At 48.5% G+C, this 22,717-nt stretch overlaps 11 protein-coding genes and 2 non-coding genes across 13 annotated transcripts; 5 read left to right on the top strand and 8 right to left on the bottom strand.

Annotated features, from left to right (window-relative positions):
- Positions 1-88: 88 nt before the first annotated feature.
- On the bottom strand, positions 89-1,827 carry FOBCDRAFT_147604 (general substrate transporter; the record flags this gene model as incomplete). Its single annotated transcript, XM_031192264.2, has 4 exons — positions 89-329; positions 376-831; positions 876-1,674; positions 1,719-1,827. The coding sequence occupies 4 exons, from the start codon at positions 1,825-1,827 to the stop codon at positions 89-91; spliced, it is 1,605 nt and encodes a 534-aa protein (XP_031031110.2).
- Positions 1,828-2,321: 494 nt separating this feature from the next.
- On the top strand, positions 2,322-3,395 carry FOBCDRAFT_147951 (uncharacterized protein; the record flags this gene model as incomplete). The annotated part of the gene is made up of 3 exons (XM_031192262.2): positions 2,322-2,649; positions 2,697-2,777; positions 2,833-3,395. The coding sequence occupies 3 exons, from the start codon at positions 2,322-2,324 to the stop codon at positions 3,393-3,395; spliced, it is 972 nt and encodes a 323-aa protein (XP_031031108.2).
- Position 3,396: 1 nt separating this feature from the next.
- FOBCDRAFT_265288 (multicopper oxidase-domain-containing protein) lies at positions 3,397-5,731 on the bottom strand (the record flags this gene model as incomplete). Its single annotated transcript, XM_054707473.2, has 6 exons — positions 3,397-3,853; positions 3,901-3,954; positions 4,008-4,846; positions 4,897-4,963; positions 5,010-5,240; positions 5,291-5,731. The coding sequence occupies 6 exons, from the start codon at positions 5,729-5,731 to the stop codon at positions 3,491-3,493; spliced, it is 1,995 nt and encodes a 664-aa protein (XP_054563448.1). The 3' UTR covers positions 3,397-3,490.
- Positions 5,732-6,662: 931 nt separating this feature from the next.
- FOBCDRAFT_253937 (kinase-like domain-containing protein) lies at positions 6,663-8,024 on the bottom strand (the record flags this gene model as incomplete). The annotated part of the gene is made up of 1 exon (XM_031192260.3): positions 6,663-8,024. The coding sequence occupies one exon, from the start codon at positions 8,022-8,024 to the stop codon at positions 6,735-6,737; it is 1,290 nt and encodes a 429-aa protein (XP_031031106.2). The 3' UTR covers positions 6,663-6,734.
- A 425-nt stretch (positions 8,025-8,449) lies between these two features.
- FOBCDRAFT_191929 (uncharacterized protein) lies at positions 8,450-10,015 on the bottom strand. Its single transcript, XM_031192259.3, has 3 exons — positions 9,719-10,015; positions 9,300-9,671; positions 8,450-9,252 (listed from the first exon to the last, which is right to left on the bottom strand). The coding sequence occupies exons 1-3, from the start codon at positions 9,765-9,767 to the stop codon at positions 8,543-8,545; spliced, it is 1,131 nt and encodes a 376-aa protein (XP_031031105.2). The 5' UTR covers positions 9,768-10,015; the 3' UTR covers positions 8,450-8,542.
- A 257-nt stretch (positions 10,016-10,272) lies between these two features.
- On the top strand, positions 10,273-11,708 carry FOBCDRAFT_233356 (uncharacterized protein). The gene is made up of 5 exons (XM_031192258.3): positions 10,273-10,624; positions 10,671-10,777; positions 10,830-10,983; positions 11,035-11,267; positions 11,318-11,708. Exons 1-5 carry the CDS (start codon positions 10,324-10,326, stop codon positions 11,657-11,659), a joined length of 1,137 nt encoding a protein of 378 aa, XP_031031104.2. The 5' UTR covers positions 10,273-10,323; the 3' UTR covers positions 11,660-11,708.
- Positions 11,709-11,790: 82 nt separating this feature from the next.
- On the bottom strand, positions 11,791-11,885 carry FOBCDRAFT_t239. Its single transcript has one exon. It is a non-coding gene; the product is annotated as a tRNA-Ala (tRNA).
- Positions 11,886-12,496: 611 nt separating this feature from the next.
- FOBCDRAFT_t238 lies at positions 12,497-12,595 on the bottom strand. Its single transcript has one exon. It is a non-coding gene; the product is annotated as a tRNA-Ser (tRNA).
- Positions 12,596-13,590: 995 nt separating this feature from the next.
- FOBCDRAFT_281125 (uncharacterized protein) lies at positions 13,591-14,132 on the top strand (the record flags this gene model as incomplete). Its single annotated transcript, XM_059611594.1, has 3 exons — positions 13,591-13,654; positions 13,705-14,045; positions 14,115-14,132. The coding sequence occupies 3 exons, from the start codon at positions 13,591-13,593 to the stop codon at positions 14,130-14,132; spliced, it is 423 nt and encodes a 140-aa protein (XP_059466149.1).
- A 736-nt stretch (positions 14,133-14,868) lies between these two features.
- On the top strand, positions 14,869-16,557 carry FOBCDRAFT_191923 (uncharacterized protein; the record flags this gene model as incomplete). Its single annotated transcript, XM_031192256.3, has 2 exons — positions 14,869-15,094; positions 15,141-16,557. The coding sequence occupies 2 exons, from the start codon at positions 14,869-14,871 to the stop codon at positions 16,529-16,531; spliced, it is 1,617 nt and encodes a 538-aa protein (XP_031031102.3). The 3' UTR covers positions 16,532-16,557.
- A 193-nt stretch (positions 16,558-16,750) lies between these two features.
- On the bottom strand, positions 16,751-17,203 carry FOBCDRAFT_208174 (uncharacterized protein; the record flags this gene model as incomplete). Its single annotated transcript, XM_031192255.2, has 1 exon — positions 16,751-17,203. One exon carries the CDS (start codon positions 17,201-17,203, stop codon positions 16,751-16,753), a length of 453 nt encoding a protein of 150 aa, XP_031031101.2.
- A 723-nt stretch (positions 17,204-17,926) lies between these two features.
- Positions 17,927-19,588, top strand: FOBCDRAFT_233353 (uncharacterized protein). Its single transcript, XM_031192254.3, has 2 exons — positions 17,927-18,715; positions 18,762-19,588. Exons 1-2 carry the CDS (start codon positions 18,021-18,023, stop codon positions 19,354-19,356), a joined length of 1,290 nt encoding a protein of 429 aa, XP_031031100.2. The 5' UTR covers positions 17,927-18,020; the 3' UTR covers positions 19,357-19,588.
- A 631-nt stretch (positions 19,589-20,219) lies between these two features.
- FOBCDRAFT_253932 (uncharacterized protein) lies at positions 20,220-21,419 on the bottom strand (the record flags this gene model as incomplete). Its single annotated transcript, XM_059611072.1, has 3 exons — positions 20,220-20,740; positions 20,880-20,953; positions 20,998-21,419. 3 exons carry the CDS (start codon positions 21,417-21,419, stop codon positions 20,220-20,222), a joined length of 1,017 nt encoding a protein of 338 aa, XP_059466148.1.
- Between the last annotated feature and the right edge of the window lie 1,298 nt (positions 21,420-22,717).

Here is a 22,717-nt window from a genome sequence, read left to right as displayed (position 1 = left end):
TTCTATCACCCGTCCTATGCCTCCTTCCTAAGCCTACCGGATAATCCCTTTAATGTGAAGCTATCACGATTAACGTCCTGTCCACTGGTCAAACCTGCTCAATCTCAGTTGCCTTCATCTTTCCCCCATCTCGCTCGTCCAAGGCCCGAGCAGCAATTCCCTGCAAATAGTTGTCCCTCGCCCGAGACGCCAAGATGGGCACATCAGGTCCGAAAAGCAGATCCATATCCTCCAGCTGAACTCCCTTGGTTTCGGGGATGAACAGCCATGCAAAGATGATTGCGAAAACAGTGCATGCACCGAAGAAGAGGAAGGTCCCATAGGTAATACTAAACAGTCAGTAATGGCAGTAAAGGATGCAGAGAACGCACTCACCCAATGACCATATGCGGTAGGCTGTAGACCACGATGAACTGCGTCACCCATTGGACACAGATGCAAAACGCCATTCCAAGAGTACGGACTCTGTTTGGGATGATTTCTGACGTGAAAAGCCATGGGATTCCATTCCAACTCATACCGTAGAACAAAGCATAGACGTATACCATCGCCACGGCAGTCTTTGCTCCAGCATCCATGGGTGGGATATGTTCAAACGAGCCTGACACCTTAGAGTAGCCAGCCAGGTAGAACATTGCGATGCCAGAGCCAACACCACCTATCAGTAGTAGTGGTCTTCGTCCTAGCTTGTCGACCAGGAATGCTGCATAGAGCATGGTAGCAGCCATCTTCACGATGCCGAAAATGCCAGTGGCGAGCAGGCCAACTGAGGTACCCGTGAAGCCGATAGACTTGAAGATGGTCGGCGAGTAGTAGTTGATGGCGTTGATTCTGGTCGTGTTAGGAATGTTCAACCGCCGAGTATTAGTACTTACCCTGTGAAATTCTGGAATGAGACAAGTCCACAAGACAAAACTATCCTACCACGAACTCCAGGCTGGAACAGCTCTGAGAAGATCTGTCGCCAGTTTCCTCTCTGTCCTGTAGAGGATACGTCATGTTCAATCGCCACCTCAATCATGGACATCTCGCGGTCGATGTAGGCATGATCTTGGGGAAGATTTCGAACCCAACTTAGACTCTTCCTAGCGTCTTGAAGTTTACCCTTGGAGACCAACCATCGAGGTGACTCAATCATAGGAATCATGAAGATGACTAATAACCCGGCTGGCACGAACTGAACCGCGACGGGGATATGCCATTGCATATTACCCTCTGGGCTGATGTTCTTGTTGACACCGTAATTAACCCAGAAGCCACAGACCAGTGCCGCTTGGAGCATGACCTCAAATGTTCCGACAAGTCGTCCACGGATCAAGGCTGGTGAGCATTCAGAGACATAGATTGGGAGGATCATTGCACTTGAGCCAACGCCCCAGCCTGTAAGCGCTCGACCGACATACAGACAGTCGAGTCGACCGATCATCTGAAGGGCGGCGCCGATGGAGAATATGATAGCAGCAAGGATTAAAGTCGGTCGACGTCCGAAACGTTCAGCGACGAGGAAGCTTAATGCGCATCCGAAGAATGCACCACCTTGGAAGGTAGAAACGATGTTTGATGACAGATTTGCCTTGGCAGAATCGCTTGCTGTGTCAAGGCCATACGTTCGCTGGAAGGAGGGTAGACTGAGAGTTCCTCCAATGAACGCGCTGTCGTACCCGTACATGGCAGCTTACGATGTCAGTAACGGCGATTGAGATGGAGTAAATACTCACAGGCCCACGATGCCGAGATGGCAAGGAGATAAGGTCGGAAGCCATAGATCTCGCGAGGAATATCTTCACCTTCGGGCGACGAAGCCTTTACTGCTATTGGATTGCGCATGGTGATTTCTGGGTACGTATAATGGAAGGTTCTTACACAGGATCCCTCAATCTACGGATCGTTCCCGTCTTAAATGCGAACGAACGGAGTTCCTTATCCTCGCTCATGCACGACCCGAGACTCTGGCACGCGACATAATATTCAGCGGATTATTTCCGTTATCTTCTCAAACATTCATCCACCCCTGCATTATCCCCGCATAGCGAATGGTTGTCTCCAGGAACTTTAGTCTTGGCGTACCCCGGAAAGGGATGGACGCGGGGAAGTTGGGGTAGATGATCAGCATCAACTCGCTGATTGGCATTGCTACGATGATTTGGGTAAATACTCATCCAACCGATGCATCGTTTGCGTATTTGGTAGTTATATCCTTTATTGGAAGGGCTAGTTGTTTATCTTTTGAGCCACGTCGGCGAACTTCCAGTCAGTCATACAAGGTTCCAACATTGTCCGTCGGCCAAACGCTTTGAATCAACATACTCTTGCTAACCAGAATGGCCCCAAAGAAGCTCCCTACATTCGACGACTTGCCCTTGGATAAGAACGGCCCCCCAGGCAATGCTTGGGGTCTCTGGGGACCGGACGATCAGCTGGGTAGGCTCAACTTGCTTACGCCAGAGACCGTTTGCGCAGCAGCGAGTGAGATAAGGGAAGGGATCAGGATATCTTTGGACTGGCCACTTGACAAGATTTCTCACCCGCCATTTGGGAGACAAGCTCTGGAGCACCGAATACTCAACAAAGCTCCCATGACGATGAATGACGATGTAATCACGTTGAATACGCAGAGTAGTACACAGTGGGATGGGTTCAGGCACTATGGTGAGTACCACTACGGTGTGATCATGACAGTACTGACGGTTCGGTAGGTTATCAAAGAACTGGGCAGTTTTACATGGGCCACGAACAGGAGGAATTCGGTACAGGCTCACAGAGTCTTGGGATCGAGGGTAAGCCTACTAACATGAATCCATTAATAATCTCTGTCTCACAGTATGTTCACAGCCTATGCCAACAACGGCGGCATCATCGGTCGTGGTGTTCTTATAGACTGGTACTCCTGGTCCCAACGCAACAACATCTCCCTCTCCCCATTTCAGACCAACGCCGTAGAAATGTCTCACATCCACGCTATTATCGCCGAAGAGAACATCGAATTCTGCCAAGGCGACGTCCTCTTCATTCGCGTCGGCTTCACAGCACATTACAACATCCTCACCCCCAAAGAACAAGAGAACTTTCCCAACCGCCAGCCCGGAGGTCTTTTGGGTCTCGAAGCTACTAAAGAGTCCCTTAGATGGCTCTGGGACACCGGCTTCTCAGCTATTGCATCTGATGCAGCTGGCTTTGAAAGAGGCCCTGCGACTGGGGCTTACAATCATCCTGACGTTAGTATTCATCAATGGGCTTTGGCGGGATGGGGAATGCCGATCGGTGAGCTCTTTGATCTGGAGGAGTTGGCAGAGAAGTGTAGGGACAGAAAGCGTTGGACATTCTTCTTGACGAGTGTTCCGCTCAAGGTACCTGGCGGAGTTGCCAGTCCTGGAAACGCAGTAGCGATATTGTAGAATGTTTAGTCGCAACACATCTTGTAGATTGACCAATTCCTCCTCGAACTTGTTGAACGCACAGAGCTACATTGTGAACCATAGTCTGTCAACCATTAAATACCAGAATCACCTTCAAAGAAATCCTTCTCACCATCCATCCACGTCTTCCAGTTCTTACAAACCCTTTCCGCCTCAATGATATTCGGCGAACCAACAGGGAATAACTCATTGGCATCTCCCTGTCTCTCCAGGACTTGCATAGCCAAACCTTCGGAGGCATGGCGCGCAATGTGACAGTGCATCAGCCAGATACCTGGGTTATCTGCCTTGAAAGCAATAACTACGAAGCCATTGCGGGGAAGTAGGACGACATCACGCCTTGGTGGGTTGTCAAGCTTCAAGTTGAGTCTGCTGGGGTCATAGGTTTGGTTCTCTTCTTGTTGCAGAAGGGCAAAGTCATGCCCGTGGAGGTGGATCTGAATAGGGTTAGCTAGGGAACATGTGGCAGGGGTTGGATGCTTACTGGATGAGCGCCGGTGCGGGCACTAATGCCTTCTATCGTAAGAACAAAGTAGACCTATGATGGTTAGTCATGATACCCGAAGACATTTGAAAGCGTCTGACGCATACCCATTCTTTCTCAGTATAATCCTCAGGAATCACCACCCACTTCGGTGGGTAAGTATCCCTCGGCTCATCCAAGTGAAACATAACGGGATCAGAGTAATTAATCTGCAGTGGTCTAAAGTTCTGACCAGGTCTCTGGAGACCAAACGTAGCAACCGGATACTCCTCCTGGAACTCAGGTGTATTCTTGGCATTCGGATCAAAAGTAACATTGAACCGCTCACCGGTCTGATCCGCCGCTTGAGCATTGGCAGCTGGACCAATGTACCATGGTATCTTCGGTCGAAGCGAAGTATATGTCTCATCTGAGCACGCTTTGCTGATGTTGACCCAAGGCTGAGATGAGGGAAGAGCCTTGTCAGTGTGGTTGTAGCGTAGGATTCCGGTCTTTTCGTAACCGTCTCCTCCTGGGGCTATACCACATGCATCAGCGACCCAAGTCCTGATCCAGAAGTTTCCATCTTCTGGGATCTCGTTGACATCACCGGCAAGAGGATTCGCTTCGACAATGACGTTGTACCTTTGACCAATTCCTATCAAGACTGAGGTGTTGAAGTACGGCTCAATAGGGACAAAGTCCGAAGTGACGATTTGAAGCCAGTGGTTATCAATGGAGAAGACGAGTGTTGAGTCAAATGAAGTATTGATCAGGCGGAGCAAATATCTCTTTGGGCGACTTGGCTTATCTGTTGGAGTTTTATTGAAGTATAACTCATAGTTATCAGGGACAGGGAGAGTTGGGGTGTAGCCGTAGTGGGAGACGTTGCCTGCGCCGTTGAGAAGGATGGTCTTGTTGGAGAATTGGGAGCCAGGGAAGAGTAGTCTGAATGCACTCTCGTGAGCTGTATGTTCAGTCAGTATGGGCCATGCAGCCTACTTGGGGGCAACTAACACCAATCTGTCATAAGTAATGGCCTCTTGGTTGCATCGTAGGGAGCTGACTGGGGACCATGAATTGTCTGCATCGTTAGCGCGATTTTGGCTGAGCACCGCGGTTTGGCTTACGATTGGGCCCTGAAGACCATCTGCATACTGCACAGAGTAGTGGCTATGATACCAAGACGTCCCGTACTGCGTCGTATTGAAGATGTAGCTGAAGCTATCCCCTGGCGCAATTGGACATTGAGTTATGCCGTTGACACCATCCATGTCCATTGTTTGGTTCTGTCGAATACCATGCCAGTGAATACTCGTGCCGTTCCGCTTCATACTATTGATCACCGTGATATTGAAGGTCTGCACAACAGTTAGTCCCTTTCTCAAACCCCACGGGCCAGAGTACTCACATCACCCCAACAAGCCTCAAGCCAAGGCCCAGGATACTCCCCATTGAACAACTTCGCCTCGGTAAAGTTCTGCCCATCAGCATTATACCAACTCTCAGTAACATTAAGTGTATAATGCCTCATAATACCCTTCGGTGCAAAGTTCTCATAGTTTGTATGGATGTTGAACTCTCGCCCATCCGGATGTCTAAGCCAACATTCTCGATTCTCAGGAATTGAACATTGCACGAAACCTGTCATTTCTGGGTACTCGCAGAGAAATTCATGATCACCTGGCGGGGGATTGAAGATGGGGAAGCCAGGGCTGGGATCTTCAATGTGAGTGTGAGGATGATTGGGGCGGAGGGGATGTTGGTAGGAGGTGGAAGGGGAGGTGGGCCACATTGTTAGCCACGCGACTATACTGACGCAGGCGTGCCATACTCGCTCTATGAGAGCCATTTTGACAATATTCTTAGTGGTTTGGGGTCGATGGTTCTGTGCTTTGTGAGACGGGATTTAAATAAGAACGCCTCGGGATGGCTGATGCTCATCACGCGGTCACCTCAACCTCGTCATCGGAGAATATGCAAGCTTATGACGGCAATCACACACATAAGTTCCCTCCGTAGTCATCTCAATCCCCAATTTCCAATCATAACGTCTTTTTCAAGCAAGTCTGCGATACGAGTCCAGCTGATCAAGGATCATAGTCTTGGCACTCAAATGTTTCAGCCCTAGGACTTTAAATCTCACCCAACGACCCAATCAAAGTCTTTCTACACCTTACTAACATCAATAAACTTCGTCGTATCTCACCGCAACTCGAAATCACAAAGCCATCCTTGCAGAACTTCACCCCGTGATTACGCCCACTATCGTACAAGTTGGTAATGACTTAGGTAAGGCCACACATGGCCCAGTCAACCTCTCAGAGGCGTTTCTTGGACACAGTCAGGCTTGGGACAAACCAATTGGATGAGGGCTTATGTTGGTCCAATCACTCCCTTGCTTACAGCTGAGAAACTGAGGCTGAGCATGACGAATACGAGGGGTCACGCGTGGAGATAGGCTATTGAGGAAAAAGGGGCGGGTTGAGTTCCTGGTGATACTGGTGCGCGGTATAGGTCTGATAAGAAGATTTGAGCGATGGATGTGAGGAAGTTATGGTTTGACGGTCGATATCAGGCCAGGCTTACTCAGGTTGGTGAGATGCTGCGATCCGGAGTCCGAGGCTCTTACGTGAGAATGGCGGTCTCACGTCTGTATCGCGATCGAACGGTTCCAGCCCAGTCATCAGCGGCTAAGATTATTTCGCAAAGGCTATCTTCCGAACGGTCGCAATCGTGGTCAAGATCAATATCATTTCAGTTAATATACACAAACAAGATTTGTCTGGAGTTCCTGCATCGCCAAGTCGCTGACTGACACTAGCACCTTTGCTGGTCGGATCAAGAACGGAGATTCAATACCACTTGAGCGCATTCGCCCATACCAGGTCCCACATCCTCGGAACATCCCCACCAGCCTCCACAGCCTCAGCCCACTTGACGATATGCTTCAAAACGGCGACATCATCGCAAAACTGCACTGCAAAGTCGAAGTCCCTGAGCAATTGCGTCTTTTTGTGAATGTCCATCCATCGCGGGTCAAGTCGCTCCATTTCTCCCAAGAACACCTCTCGCAAGCGTGTGGTTTCGTATTGGTGTAAATGCTTGTAGTATAATTCGGAAATCTCGCCGTTCGCATCGTGGCGGTATCGTCTGCGATCAGGTTCAGTCCATCGTGGTTGTTCAAAGAGGAATTGGGGGATGCCGCAGGCTTTCCACAGTGGTACGATGGACACACATTCCCAGTCGACAATGCCTGTGATATTCCCTGCATCGTCGACAAGAATGTTGTTCCCATGTAAGTCGTCGTGGTAAAGAACCGTGGTCTCTGCTTCAGCGTGAAATGGAAAGATGCGCTGAATCAGATGCAGCAATCTCTCTGCGATGCCAAATGTTCGGGCAGCATCGTCAATCTCTTTGACCGCATCACAGTCAAGGTTTTCCTTTCCACACCACTTTGCCATAGTCGCTGTCGCATCCCTTTTAGTCGCCTCGAGCCGTGCTGCAAACCACTCGCTGCTGTTCCGAAACGGTCCTCGGTTAATGTCAGATTTGTTGATGAGGCCGTAGAAGAAGCAAGTAGACACGATTGGGCCGGGCCTTGGCAATCCGCTTTCGTATACGGGAGGGTAGATGTTACAAATGGTCGCGAATTTGTCACGAAAGAGAGATGCTATGAAAGATGCGATTTGGCGGACGGTGTCGGTCTTTTGGAGAAGAGTGAGGTGCCGCCATGTGACCTCCAACCGCGCGCCTGGGAGCTTGCTCATCAAGATCCATTCATAAGTAATGGGAGAATCGCGCGACGCATCGTAATGAATGACATTCGGGATCGGGAAGTCTGTAATCGCGGAGACCCATTGGATTGTGGCAACTTCGCTGATGGTCTTGTTCTGCGGATCGACAGGGAGTGCGACGCGCAGCAATAGCGGGGCTTGATCGTTGATCTGAACTTCGTAGAGTTTGTTAAAGCAACCTTCGGCGAAATGCTTGATGTGTACGTTTTCGGTGCGAAAGATGGCTTGGATTGTCATTCTCATCTTGTCAAGATCAGGCTGGAACTCCCATCGCGGGGTGAATCCTAGATTGCAGTCTTCCAAGTAAACGTCAGCAAGAAGTGAGGCTCCGGATCCTGAGGCCGGCATCGTCGCGCACGAGACGCAAAATGAAAATACAAGAGATCAATCGGTTTGAAGAGGAAGTTCTCTGGTGTTCTCGAGAACGAGGAGGTGATGGAGGGGAGAAAAATGAGGAATGGAAGGAATCATGTACGACGAGATCACGAATTTGCGATGGGCAGTTGCTTTCGGCGGGTGACTCAGACAAAACTCCATGTTTGCGACTGTGCATCGCGTCTGTTTGAACAAACCCAATTGCTGTCGGTTTGTCACGGCAGAAGCGAAAACTCTGATGCGCTGAGGTTGATGACGGTTTGCCTGAGGCTGTTTGCATCTCCATTTGCTTCCTGCCGTTCTTGGTCGCGTGAGGTCATATGAATGGAGGGAAATCTGGCGAATGATTGGCCCTCGTTTTGTTGAGTTGTCTACGTCCCTATCGTCGGTTTGCATTATTTTATAATTGAGTGCAATTTTGTTTGTCCCGACGGTGAGTGAGTAAATGCTGCTCTTATTGATTGCCCAAAACTTCAGGTCACAAGGCATCACTAATTCTCATCCTGCGGATACTTCAGCCCGTTCGCTGCTCTAATCTCATCCATCAACTCCATCAATCGAAGCGTCTCATCCAACGGAACAACATCACTCTCAGTCTTTCCCTTTGCAATGTCCTGCGCAACAGCATCGGCTTCCCAGTAAAAGCCCAACGTTCCCTCGTGGCGCTCCACGTTGAACACGCGCGTGGTCCTGGTATCGGCTGCAGGAGGTCCCGGGCGCTCTCCTTCAGTGACGCGGAATCCGCCTGGTACACTGACTGCTGGACCGAACAGGGTGATGCTTCCGTTGGTACCCTGAATGTAACCGAATTCATCGGCGCCTCTATATCGGAAGCTTGACGTGCAGACGCCTGTTTTGACACCTCCATTGGCGGAGGGGTATTCCAACACAACGGTATTCGCCGCGTCGATACCATCCACAATGTCAAGAGACGACAGAACCTTTGTCGGTTTCGGATGATCTTTGCCAACCTTCCAATCACCGAGAATGATCGAAGCAAACGTCAGCGTATAAAAGCCAATGTCGAGCAAAGCACCACCACCCAGAGCGGGGTCTTTCAGACGATGATTATCAGGCAAGCTGCTCAGATCGAACTTGTTTCCAAAGTCAATGGAAAGTCGCTGGACTTCACCAATTGACTTCTTGACGATAATCTCCTCGTGCAACGCCTCAAACAGGGAACAGAACCTCACCCAGGCCGCTAACAAATATGAACATGCAGTCAAACAAACGCGGGGGTGAACAAACCTTCCATGACAAAAACGCCCTTCTTCCTCGCAGCATCAGCAATATCCTTCGCCTCCTTCGCATTAATCGTAAAAGGCTTCTCACACAGAATGTGTTTACCCGCTGCGATCGCATCGAGACAGTTCTTTCTATGCAGTGAGTGCGGCGTTCCGATGTATACAATATCCACATTTGGATCATCGTAAACACCCTGATAATCCGCGTAGACTTGGGGCTTGGACTTATCAGGTGCTTTCTCCCAGAGCTTCTCAACGAAACAAGTGCCTTTCTCGATTGAGGAGGAGCCGATGGCTGTGATGGTATGTGTTGCTTTGGCATCGGGACGGGTGGTGAGGAGGTCGCGGAGAAACATTGAGGATACCCATCCTGTGCCTGAACGGACGATTAGCTCTGGACGGTGGATAGATGGGAAAACGTACCTAGGATACCCCATCGCAGATGAGGTAGAGAGTCTGCTGAGCTAGTCATTTTGAAGTTTGATATTCAAATTCCTTAAGGTACTCAGAGTCTCAGAAATGCGCGATATGAAGTGAGTGGTCGATATAAGGTAGATTTGCCGGACCCGCAAATGGTGAAATTCGGGACAGTGGTCACCGAAGTGCGGCAGTTAGATGTTCAAAGCTTGGGACGTTCAACACTTCAGACGGTTTTATCCATTAATTCATCCGATCTCGGAGTTTGATAGCTTACTGGCCCTGCAAGACCTCATATCTGAGACTTCCTTGACGTTTTTATGCCGCTCTTTGGTCTCGCGCGGAGTAGCGGATCTATCACCGATACTCCCCGAGGAGCGGGGTTGTGTCATGATACCATCTACGATCCACCAAGGATAAAACCAATGCGGGGACAACGGTCAATGACGCTATAGCCGGGTGAATAAGATGATGCGGTAAAAAAAAAAAGGGAAGTTGATTTGTAAGTCAACGTTAGATAAAAGCTCCCAGCGATCGATCAGATAAAAGAAGTCTCGTGGATATCTCATGAAGTAAATTAGCCTCTCAACCGAATAAACAGATTCCCAATCATGGCGCCAATCAAAGTCGGTGTTGTAGGTTACGGAAACTCAGCCAAGAGCTTTCACTTACCTTTCATCACTTCTATCCCAGACTACGAACTCATTTCTATTCTTCAGAGAAAAGAAGCACCAGCCGATCCATCTTCTGCTGAGAAGGGCTCGCACTGCACCGTTGACTTTCCTCGCATCAGGCATTATCGCACAGCCGATGAGTTCTTCGCCGATAAAGATATCCAGTTCGTTGTCGTCGCTACCCAGCATGATACTCATGCCTCTTTTGCAGAACAGGCGCTAAATGCGGGAAAACATGGTGAGTGACCTTTTGCAGGGTCAAGGTGATGTTAACATGAGATTAGTGATTGTCGATAAGCCATTTGCTGTATCATCTGAAGAGGCGGATAGGGTGATCAAATTGGGTGAAGAGAAGGGTCTCATTCTTACTTGCTTTCAGAACCGACGATGGGTAAGCTCTTTACGTCTGGTTTCTTCTAAATCGGATTCTAATCCTGTGATAGGATGCAGACTTTCAGACCCTTCGCCATCTCATCAACAAGGGTGCACTGGGCGATATCAAAGAAGCCGAGTTGCACTATGACTTTGAGTCACCACCGTGGCTGTCTAAAATAGGAGCCAAGTACACTCCAGGTTCTGGGATGGCCTTCGGTCTCGGTAAGTCTTGGGTGACAATTTCCCCTGGTCTTTCCACTTACAGTACTCCAGGTACGCATAGCATCGACCAGGCGCTTGTTCTCTTTGGCCGCCCCAAGTCTGTGACGGGGTTCTTCCGCGTCCAACGCGACGCCGAAAGTGAAGTTGAAGACTCTTTTACTATAATTCTACAATATGATGGTGCGCAGAAAGATCTGCTCGTTACAGTCAAGACAGCTGTGACGACACCGATGGCACAGCAATTGAAGCAACTCGTTCGAGGAACAAAGGGTTCTTTCATAAAGGTGAGAATCCGAATCCGTTTTACACAGGTGTTTGATTGACATTTTTTTAGTTCCAAAAGCATAGCCTTTGCGCAACAGAGGACAGTATCGCTGCTGGTCTCAAGCCGCTTGATGAAGGTTTTGGTGTTGAGTCTGATGACTTGCGGGGTATTCTGACGACTTACGAAGAGTTCGACGGCAAGGTTCAAAAGTATAACCCCGAGATCAAGAAGTATACTGGTCGATATCCAAGTTTTGCGGGCCGATGGATGGGATTGTATGAGAATGTTGCCGATGCGATTAATGGCAAGGCAGAGTTGGAAGTGAAGCCAACGCAATCGCGCGACGGCTTGAGGGTCATTGAGCTTGCAAGGGAATCGCACCAAAAAGGTGCCACAGTTCCTTGGTCATAAGATAAATGAATAGTCTTTACTCTACTCAATAAAAAGAATGCGGTCTACCTGCATCACTGGATTTGGCGATGGGGAGTCGGATGGTGAAACAGCAAAAAGAGAGGATAATAGCGGGATTTAACCGCCGATGTTGGACGAACAGGGAATCGAACCCTGGACCACTCCCAGATTTCTTCAGAAGACTGAATCATGCTAAGGGAGTATTATACCACTAAACCATTCGCCCGGAATGGGATTTGTTGAAACATGCCACCCAAATTGTGACTCAGGTGCGCCTCACACGGCCTGCGCAATATTCTTTGTTGGCCAGTTCTCAATCTTGCGTTTCCTGTTCAAAGCCCGAGCGGTACTTAATCACTCCTTGATGTTGTCGGAGGGTTTGGCGAAGTTGATGAGACTATCGTGTCACGGTCGCGGGTGAACGAGTAGCGATGAAATAAACTGTCTTGGTGCGTAAGGTATTGTGAACTTAGTGGAAGGCTACCAGCAGAGTGAGCTTTGAGCTTAACGCAAAGCCTGTGTTTGAGTTAATTACTGTCAGACATGAGACAACGTCCCTGTAACCCAGCTAAAGAATCAAAAACAGAGATGGATAAGGTGTCGAGTCTATCTGAGTCATTGTAGTGCATCGTAAGCCAGCTGAGTCTCGGACATCATCGTCCCCAGCCTCAGGCATAACCATTTCAGTGGACCCAGCGCTTGTAACCACGGCGCTGAATTACACTCAACCCCCACGACCAAGACAAAAATTGTTCCCAACTGTGTTTGAGGCATGAACAAAACCGCCCAGTTTGGCAAAAATTCAATCAAATCATTTAGACGGATAACAAAAAAGATCGACAACGGCAGGATTCGAACCTACGCGTGCGAACACAATGCCTATGATGTCTCCGAAGAGATAGCAGGGCATCGCCTTAACCACTCGGCCACGTTGTCTGAGTTTTCTGATTATGTCAGACGCTTTTCGTTTTTTGTCTCATGATCTATGCTATTGGCTATTCCAACCTCGCTCTGACCTAGCAGCCTGAGAGCTGTTCTTGATAATAACAAGTCTTCTTTTTGTCACACAGATCCCTTGTTGAAGACCATTTTGGTCTTTCCCTTGATTTATTTAATGCTTCTTATTTTGGTGAACCCACTTCCGATTGTCCCGGCTTTATGGCAGTGTGAACTTCATGGCCATGACTCAGGTACCAAGATGATCGACCTAGGTTTTCTTGAGCGCACAGCTGCTCACCTACTAATTTATTAGTGGTGGCAGACAGTATGGGTCCTTTCACTTTGAGGATTTGCCTTTGTGTTTCGTTCATTACATAACGATGTTCGTTTAGCAGCTCATTCACAGCAGAAGCGGGAGGTCGTTCAGCAGTCAGATACTCACATGACAAGCCTCAACAGTCAATAATTTGTTCTGATACGGGCAGAACTTAAGTAGCCATCTTTTCAATGCAGCAATTGCCTACACAGTCTAGAAAAGGTAACAATTCTCTCCCGGCTGGGGCTACCCAGCTCAGCTCGAATCAGCCCCACGGGCGGATCTTCATCCTTTGTTCCACTGTTTTAAGTTTCCAGGGAATGCCTATTGAGGATCAATAATCATCTGGGAAGGTTTACACTGGCCCCCAACTGAAACTGCCTGTTTGAGACAAATATACCTGATCAGCGCCCTGCCTTGGTTCTCACTTCGCGAGTCCCACCCTTCAGCTCACGCCAAACACGATATTTGTGAAATGAAAGCGATCATGACGCGTACACCTTGCAACTTGATAGAGAATTAAATCAAGATGACGCAAAGCTTTTAGATGCAGTGTACCATTGTTTTTCTGTCGGCGGATAAGATATATAAGCTTTATGTTTTCACTCCCATTCTACTAGCTCGTCATTCCACCCTAACGCCTCTTCTCATTTGAACGTACCTCTGTATGCTGACAATGAGGCTCTTAATTGCAAGCATTGTAACTCTGGCTGTTACCTCGCAGGTAACAGCATTGTACGGTAAGTCCTCCCTTTTCCTTTCACCATCTCCTCCAACTTACCTCCTCCAGTGACATTCTACGATAACACAGAGCGATGCGAAGTCGACGGCGAAACAGAGTACCAGATTCTCGAATATGACCAATTCTACTGCAACACATTCGGCGCCAGCATGGATGGTGTCGACTGCGTCCACTTCGTCGAAGGTGGACGTAACAGAAAAGACTGCAAAGGCTTGTTCAAAGCTCAATCGGCAAAGCCTAAGCTGAACATAAACTCCTATTGCAAATTCTATCCCTATGCAGATTGCAGAGAGTTTGGCATTGATAAAGAGTCTAGGCAGTGTGCGACTACAATGGAAATGTGTTTGACTAATGGGGAGAAATCGGACTATATTGCATCTTTCAGATGCGTAAGTTGATTGACCACCTCCTATTGACTAGTTTTACTAACAGTATGATTGAAACAAAACAGCAAGTAGAGAGGTGGTCGAAACTAGATTGCTGCTGGGTTATCGCATACTATGCAGCTGCACACCTAATAATTCTCACTGATACAAAACCTCACGGTTCCAGATTTGTGTGGGGATCTGTTAACAACATTTAACGAGGTTTATCGTTGCCCAATAGCATATATAAGCACTTAAGATTATTAAACCTACTATACTACAAGTTACATATTAAAACAGAGAAGAGACAAAATTTTGTCGCCGACCAGTATTATAAGTCTATCATCCAATATTCCATCTCTTGGTAAATAAATCATCCGCTGGAGTTACCCTACAACCTCAGCATTTTCCCCACTACAGCCCCAGCCGCGGACTTTTTCTTATCTATATCTTATCTTATCTCCTGATTCCTGAAACCTCCCTGGCAAATAAATCAAGCACCGACCATTAACCCACGCATAAACCTGCTTTCCACAGACCGGTAAACTATTTCTCATCCACTAAGCCTTGGCAGACCCGTTCCCCGCTGTTGATTGCAACATAGTTGGAGCTAAATGAGCCAATTCTCATAGCTACCTACTATAAACGGTTTAAGCTTATCATCGGCTAACTTTGCTACTGATAAGCTATGCGGATCGGCGGGGAAGTTCGGTCATTATGCTCCCCATGTATGATGATCGTCACGGACTGGGAAGGTTGTTTGGAGAGGTTTAAAAGATGAAATGCCCGCATGATGGGGTTACAATGTCTCTTCTCTGTTGTTGGATTTTGTAGGCCCACTGGAAAAATGACGCTTCGCACTGCTTTCACTGGGCTTTTGTGCGCTGGCTTGGCCACCGCAGTTCGTTATAACGATAATCAAGTTCCTCTGACGAAAGATGGTGAAGAGGCTGCCAAGAACTTCCCCGAGGTCAAGCAGATCGATCTCCAGTCACCTGCATTCCTTGATCCCAAGAGCATCGCCGCTGGATTCGACAATGGCACAAGCGGACCAACAAGCGATGCTACTCTAAGTATGTTTCCAACGCATCTTCAAGATCTATCTACTAACATTCGCAGACTACTTCCTCGAGAGTCTTGCATCCCGAAATGACTGGTTGACGTACAACAACCCATCCTTCAAATCCGACGAAGGGCGCTCAATTCCTTATGTCTTCCTCTCCACGTCGTCGCAGCCTGAAATCAAGGCCAATTCATCTTCATCCGAGAAGCTCCGCGTCTACCTTCAAGGTGGCGTCCACGGAAATGAACCCGGCGGCGACCAAGCTCTTCTCGCGCTGCTCGGCAAATTTGATGCCAATTCAACATGGGCAGCATCAATCCTCGAGAAAATGGACATCATGATCTTGCCCCGCTACAACCCCGATGGCGTCGCCTACTTCCAGCGCTTTTTGGCAACAGGATACGATCCCAACAGAGATCACATTCGTTTCGCAAGTCAACAAACTCGTGAGGTTAAAGCGCTGATTGTTGACTTCTCTCCTCATGTCATGGTAGACGCTCATGAATACAGCGCCAATCGCGCTTATGGCCTCAAAGATCAGTGGGCGCAAGCCGTGGATGGCCAATTTGATCCTATGAAGAACTTGAATATTCACAAGGATATTCGAGAATACTCTGAGGAGGTTTTCGTGCCCAGAATTGCTGGTGCTATGGATAAGCTGAATCTGCGCTGGAGTCCTTATATCACGGGAAATGCCAGGGAGGAACCTCTGGTGTTTACTCAGCTTGATACCCAGGCGCGAGCTGGTGATGTTTCCTTGGCACTGACGCAGGTTATGGTCTTCCTCACTGAAACTCGAGGCATCGGTCTTGGAAGCCAGCACTTCCAGCGCCGCGTTGCTTCAGGACTTACCATGATCGAAGCCATTGTCCAAACAGCCGCCGACAAAGCTGAAGAAGTGTACGAAGTTGTCGAAGGTGCTCGCCAGAAATTCATCGATGGCGTAGACGAAGTCGTCGTTACAGATTCCTTCCAGCCCAACAACCGCACCTGGGATTTCATCGACCTCCCAACCGGCAAACTCGTCGAAATCCCCATTCAATTCCTCAGCTCAACACCCGTGAAATCCAACCTTACCCGCTCTCGCCCCGAAGCGTACATCTTCCCGCAAGCATGGAAAGAAGCTGCCGATCGTCTTCGCCTCAACGGTGTTACCGTCGAGAATATTCGCTCTGAGTTCCGCGGTGAGGTTGAAGCGTATAATGTTACGAGTATTGAGTTGGCTAGTACTGTTTATCAGGGTACGGTACTGAACAAGGTTACTACTGATATTCTTCAGAAGGAGATTACGATGCCGGCTGGGAGCTTTTGGGTGTCGACGACGCAGGCTGCTGCGGGGTACGCGTTCACTGTTCTTGAGCCTGAGAATATCGATTCGTATGCCACGTTCAATATCCTGCCGGTCAATGTCGGGGATGAGTACCCTGTGTATAGAGTCTTGGGTTAGTTTGTGACTGTATCGCTAGATAGAGAAACAGTAATTGAAAATACTCATGTCTAACCTCGTTTCACATGTTAAAGCTTCGGGTTGTTTAGATTGATGTTCAATGACTTTATTTTGACTTCGAGATTCTTATACCAAGCTGCAAGTACTTACCTGTTTGTTTACCAAAACACTGACACTCCACCCAAAGACCTTTTCAATCTAGATCACCCTCTTGACTCCTCACTGCCAAGAGTCTGAGGTATACTCAAGAGGCGACTCAGTGATTGTCTCAAACACCGGCTCGACGGGCTTCTCATAGCAAGCCTTACTCATCTCACTCGCCTGGATAGCCCTAGCCATCGAATCGACATTCAGAGTCCCAAGCTGCTCAGCAATTCGCGACATCGAACTCTCAGCCAGTTTTCTCTGCTGCTTCAAGTAAAAGCGCAGCTCACGCTCCAGTGTCTGGATATGTTTCCAAGACTCACGAAGTTTGCAAAGTTGAGCCTGACGTTCTTCGCCGTGGATGCCAGATTCAAGATTTTCGACAACTTCAACGGCGAGTTCAGAATACTTTTGTTCTCGATGCTCGAGTCGAGACTTGAGTGAGGCGATGAGCACTTCGAGATCTTGCCATATTTGGCCGACCTCTGAGGGCTCGGGGAGGGAGGTGAAGCATACACCTGAAGACATTGCTTTTTGAGAGTAACTATTTCTCGGGAGTATGAGAGTTCTGATAGAAAGAGGGCCTGTTGGAGTTAGTATGGGAAGTGGTTAGAACTTACCTTTTAAAATGTGAGTCCTTAAAGAGAATGAGAGAAATATTCATCATCCTGGGAGAAGCTATGCTTTTATAGCTAATAGTTTATGCTTGAGTAGAACTACTACTTCGTTTGTCACCCAAAGCGAATAGCGTGTCATGAGCCCCAGCGGAACAGGACTACTGAACAAATGAATGATCCGACTGTTTGGTAACCCGTATCTTTGTTTATTGAAATCTAATAATCATCACACAGTGAACAATAGGGCATAAGTGCCACTGATAGGCAGACAAACAAAGATTTATGCTGCGATGTTCATTTCTGGGAACTTTCCGTTCGTAGATTGTGAGATAAGGTTCTGAAACAGACCTGGTCACAAATGAACAATCCAGATAAGTCAATAGGTGGCGTCACTGGAACCCTTCGCATGGCTCAATTGTGATACGAATGTCATCTTCAGATTTAGCATTATTTAGGTGAGTGGTTATTGATAATGCTATTTCATGGCAACTTGTTTGTTAGGCGCCATAAAATGGCCGCTATCCCCAAATTGGAAATCGCCGGATCGGCGGTTACTCCATCCGTCTTGGGGCATGAAATCTGACAAAAACCGCGCCGTGAACGCGTGAGATCAAGTCAATTCCTCTTTCAACACAACCACGTTGCTGCCTAAGCCAAAGCTTAACCTCAAATACTCAAATTGGCCGGTATCCCCACGAACTTTTGGTACCTATCTCATCCTCGCGACAATGGGTAATCCCCCTTCGCCAAAGCCTTATCAAGATGACCCTGATGCCGTGTCGCTACACACGACAGCGGGGGAACCCTCATACACTCACATCGAGGACGATGTTCTCAACGGCGATGAAGCACCACCGCCTGCATACCATGATACACCGACTCTAGGGCCAGGTGCTCCAGCGACGGCTGCTATCGACAGCCCTGATATTGAAGATGAACTTCTTCAAACAGGCGTCACCCGGCCCGAGTCTCACATGGCCTTCACCTCTAATCGCATTGGTCAAAAGCGCACTCGTATCGGTAACGAAGTGAACGCCGTGCGAGATCCCCGCTCCGACGCGGATCCAATATTTCTCGAGAAATGGGTCAGAACCATGGCAACGTTTCCTCCTTCGCCGTATATCAACATAACGGGAACTCACAAGGAAACCAAGCGCGATAGCGACGGCAAGAGCAAGCGTGAGGAGGTCACCGATTTTCGGATCATGGTGAATTTGCAGAATTATCTGTATCCCAATTTCATCACGGGTGCTATTGGCTACTCGACGCTCAAGACTGTTGAGAGTGGTGAGAAGACATATCGCGGCACGGTGTTGAAGAAGCGTCAGGACGGTGTGAAAGGTGATATCGAGGTTGGTCATGCGAAACCGACCCTGAAGGAATGGTGTCATCGTTACTGTGCTAAAGCAGCCGGTACCAAAGTGTATGTTTCACTCACGGGGGCCAAGGCCTTTTCTAACGAGTCCCAGGTTCCGTTTGACTAGAACAGTCACTGGCATGGATGAGACCCTCTTCCGCGATCGTCTGACAAACTATGTCCGAAGCTCCAACTACAAAGGCAATCTTACCATCGAGTTCCCGGTCGCCGACCGAGCAGTCGACATCTACTCGTCCAATCGCCTGAACACGTGGCGCCTGACGACCTGGATCTGCTGGATCTTCTACCTCACGTTCCTTTGGATCTTCTCATGGCCAATCCTCTTCTTTATCACAAAGCGATATCAAGTCGTCAGCGCCGAATGGCCATTCTCTCGGACCGATGCAAACGGCCAGAAGAGCTATACCACCGTTAGCGAGCAGCAATGGGTGGACTTGTATGGGCCCGCCATTAAGCAGCTTTGTCTGGACCGATATGAGGGCTTGGCAGGTGATGCGTTTTTGAATCAGGTTCTAGAGAGGGGGGATGCGAACACGAGAAACGAGGGTGTTGATACGAGGGCTGCTCTGGGAGTCGCCGCTGCTGCCTTCCAGGGCGGACGATTCAATGCTGTCAGCGGTGCGAGGAGTCTGATGCGAATTGCTGGGGCGTCGAGTGACCAGATCGGTTGGGGGTTTGACACGTAAATGCAGGAGGATGGTGGAAAGTAAAGCCGCAGTATCCTTGAATCAAGAAAGCTTGAACAAGATGGCAAACGGCCGGGTAATTTGGAAAATTAAAATGCCTATGTAGCAATACGCGAAGCAAAGCCAAAGGCCCTAAAGCGATAAAACAAAATAAGGTTTTTGTTTTCAACACGAGTAACCTATTCGGTGCCCTGATTACTTCTGGGCAGCCGACCAACAGCGAAAACGGTCCAAATGATAGAACTGTTTAGCCCAATCAACTCTTGGTTGACAACTCGGAAGTCTTACCGTAATTGCACCGTGATTCGGTTATGCGAACTGATGTCTGTGACCAATTTAAGTGAACGATATCCAACACCACATTCAGCCAGGGAGAAGGGTCACCTCTCGGCAGACTGGAACTCTAAACAACATGCGGAAGCGCTGTTCAGGCACATGGCTGATTCAGAAAGCTCTTCTGCTTCTTCAGTGGAAGTCCCGAATCCAGTTGGTTCTAGAGTATAATGACATACGTCAGCTGCAAGATTTATCTTGTACCCTGTTTTGAATGGACAGCCTTGCTTGAGATTCAATGTTAAAGGTCAAGTTCACATCTTGTACTGGGACTGACTGGATGAAAGGCATCGGATTACACATTACCAGTAATAACTAATCCAAGAACTAAAGTACACAGTGTTGCACAAACTGCTCACCTTGTTGTCGAGCACATTGAAATGACAGTCGACTCATCCAGCCTAACTTTCCCGACTGAATTAGAAACGCAACCGCCTTTACACAGAATGTGTCCCACCATGGTTAGTGGTGAGGAGCCCAAGTCACACGCTTGACTCTGTACCCGCTCCCTCTGGCCGTGACGTGTATGATCAATGTTGTCTCCTGCCGCGCCAGTGGCGCTGAGTGCGTTTCTGAGTGTTTTGACGCCGAGGGCAAGGCCTGCTTTCGTGATTTTCCATTACCAGTGCGCCCAGCCTCGGTACAATATTGGTCGATGGTGGTCGAGGAAATTTGAACAGCATTCGAACAGATTTATACTTTCCATAGAAGTTCCACACTCCAGTCTGTCGAAACTCAGCTAGCATCTTCTCTGCGTTCCAAAGCTGGCCAGGGTTGAAGTTGGTTTTGATGAAGGAGCTGTTATCAATGAGTTGAGCAAATGCATTGCCATGCCCTCGGTGCAACTGGAGTCCAATATACAGCCGATCATCTTGAGCTAATGATGGGAGCGAATGTTCTATAGTCATTCGCATGGCTTCTTTGCGAAGCACGACCTCTTGGAAGATCTCCGAGCAGAGTGCGACAATAGGTTCACCATCTAGAGTAAACGTGTAGGAGCCATCAGGCATTCCGGCCTTGGGTAGAGAAATAATCTCTGCTAACCATTCCACTATAAAAGAGAATGATACAGAGCTTGCCTGGTCAAAGGCTTCTTCTCCTATTTCATGCCTTGCATATACTTCCAAATCTTCAGGAGAGTCGGTGCGGCTGAGCAGTGCCCGAGAGAAAATGACATTTAGCATACTGACCTGGTGACGTATCCGCAATTGTGGATTCTCTTTGCAGAAAGGGACAAGGCCTGCAGCGTGGCATTCTTGACGACCTACAGATGGGTAATCTTCAATGATTGCCAAACTATGAACGCACATTCGTTTATTGCCGGGAAGCTGGTTGAGCCAACCAATGGCTGCGGAAGCTGCGGAGATGCGAAATTTGGCACGATATTCTTGTGTCTGGCGTTGGTTGGGCGCCCAGGATTCGAGAGTAGACCAGAGGCGATCATCTTTAAACTTACGCCCCATTTCTGCGAGGGCATCGGCGTGGGGTACGTCCCAAGGCTTGAAGCACTGGTTGAGGAAGTTCAACAGCCGATCCCTACCACTATATTCCCAATCTGGAAGTGCGTCGTTGACAGCCCTATCAAAGTCACTCGTTGCTCTCTGGGCCAGATTACGCAAGGTGAAATCGAGGGCCTCACAAAGCGCGGATATTCCAGAGGCCCGCCGCCGAAAAGGGTAGACTGAATATGTGAAGGAATTCGTGAAATGCCAACATTCAATATGTCTCATATCGAATTGATCTTGTCCCCGTCGATGTTGGCTCAGGGCATCTCTGAGATGCGGCGTGAACCAGGGAAAGCCTTGTTCAACGCGAACCCAAGTTTGTTCATTGAGAAAACGGTTGCCCAAGAGGAGAACGAGATTTACTTGTTGCTGAAGTTGGGCGCAGAGAAGATAGTTGAAGCGGCCTGCCCATGGACACAATTCGGGATCATAGACTGTAGAGATGGAGATATCATTGTATAATAGAGGCAGGTCTCTGGTCTCGTAAGCAATGAAGCGGCAGGTGTACATCAGGGCGAGGTCAAGTGGTTTGCCATTGGCGGCGGCGAGCTTTCGGGAGATTGGCTGGAGGAAATAGCCATCAGCGGTAGTGTAGTAGTATTTGTAGATCATGTGTCGAAGCTCGGGGGGGGAGACTCAAGAAGAGAGACGAAGACATGGTAGAGGGATTCGAAACAAGCCAGCGGAAGAGGGGCAGCGGTTTTTGGGGGATTATCGTGTAAGAAAGGGTGTTAGTAGAGTGAACAGACAGCAATATGGCGGGGTCTTGCTTGATATGGAGCAACTGTACCAGTGAGAAAGAAGGAAATTGAAGAGTAGCCCTTGTGCGATACTGAGGTGGAGGGTAACGTATGTTGCGGTGCTGTTGAAAGTAGAGAAAAAGAGATGTACAAGAAGCGAAGCAAAGAGGATCGGCGTGGGGCTTTATAAGGGCCACGTCACTGAGACTTTAGGGATACGAAGCCTGGAAATTTGAGTTTGTAGGCAGCAGCCCCGCATTCTGACTTGGTCTCACTGAGGAATCTGAGTTACACGATGGCATGAATGAATGAATTCATGTTAACATATCACCACGGGCGCAAGAGGAAAGTGTTTGGTGTATTCTGTTTTATTTAAAAGTCAAAATGCCAGTCTAGCAACGCGTAAAGTGAAGCCAAAGGCCTTAAAGCAAGATAACAAAATAAGGTGTTTGTTTTCAACACAACACAATATAAGGCGTCATACACTACGCCAAAAAACACAATAACCTTAATGTTAAGTCTCAGCAGATCACACAGCTGCTGCCTTGAACCTTAAGATCCAACTGAACAAGTGGCCTCAATCCACGAGCATAAAGAAGACTGCAAGGATGGTGAGCCGGGACGTTCCAGAACAGACAGAGCGAATAGATACTTACTGTTTTCCCCATCCTTGGAAGGCCGAGTGCCCTCTCCATCGTCACCCGGTCAAGGCGATCACCACCAAGGCTCCAACCCCAAAAGACCACATCAAAACAAGCCAGGAACCCCAACTTCCATCACACT

Source organism: Fusarium oxysporum, chromosome XI (assembly GCF_013085055.1).
Source record: "Fusarium oxysporum Fo47 chromosome XI, complete sequence".
Lineage (NCBI taxonomy): Eukaryota > Fungi > Ascomycota > Sordariomycetes > Hypocreales > Nectriaceae > Fusarium > Fusarium oxysporum.
The sequence above is the reverse complement of the archived record's forward strand: the minus strand, read 5'-3'. Positions and strand labels throughout refer to the sequence as shown.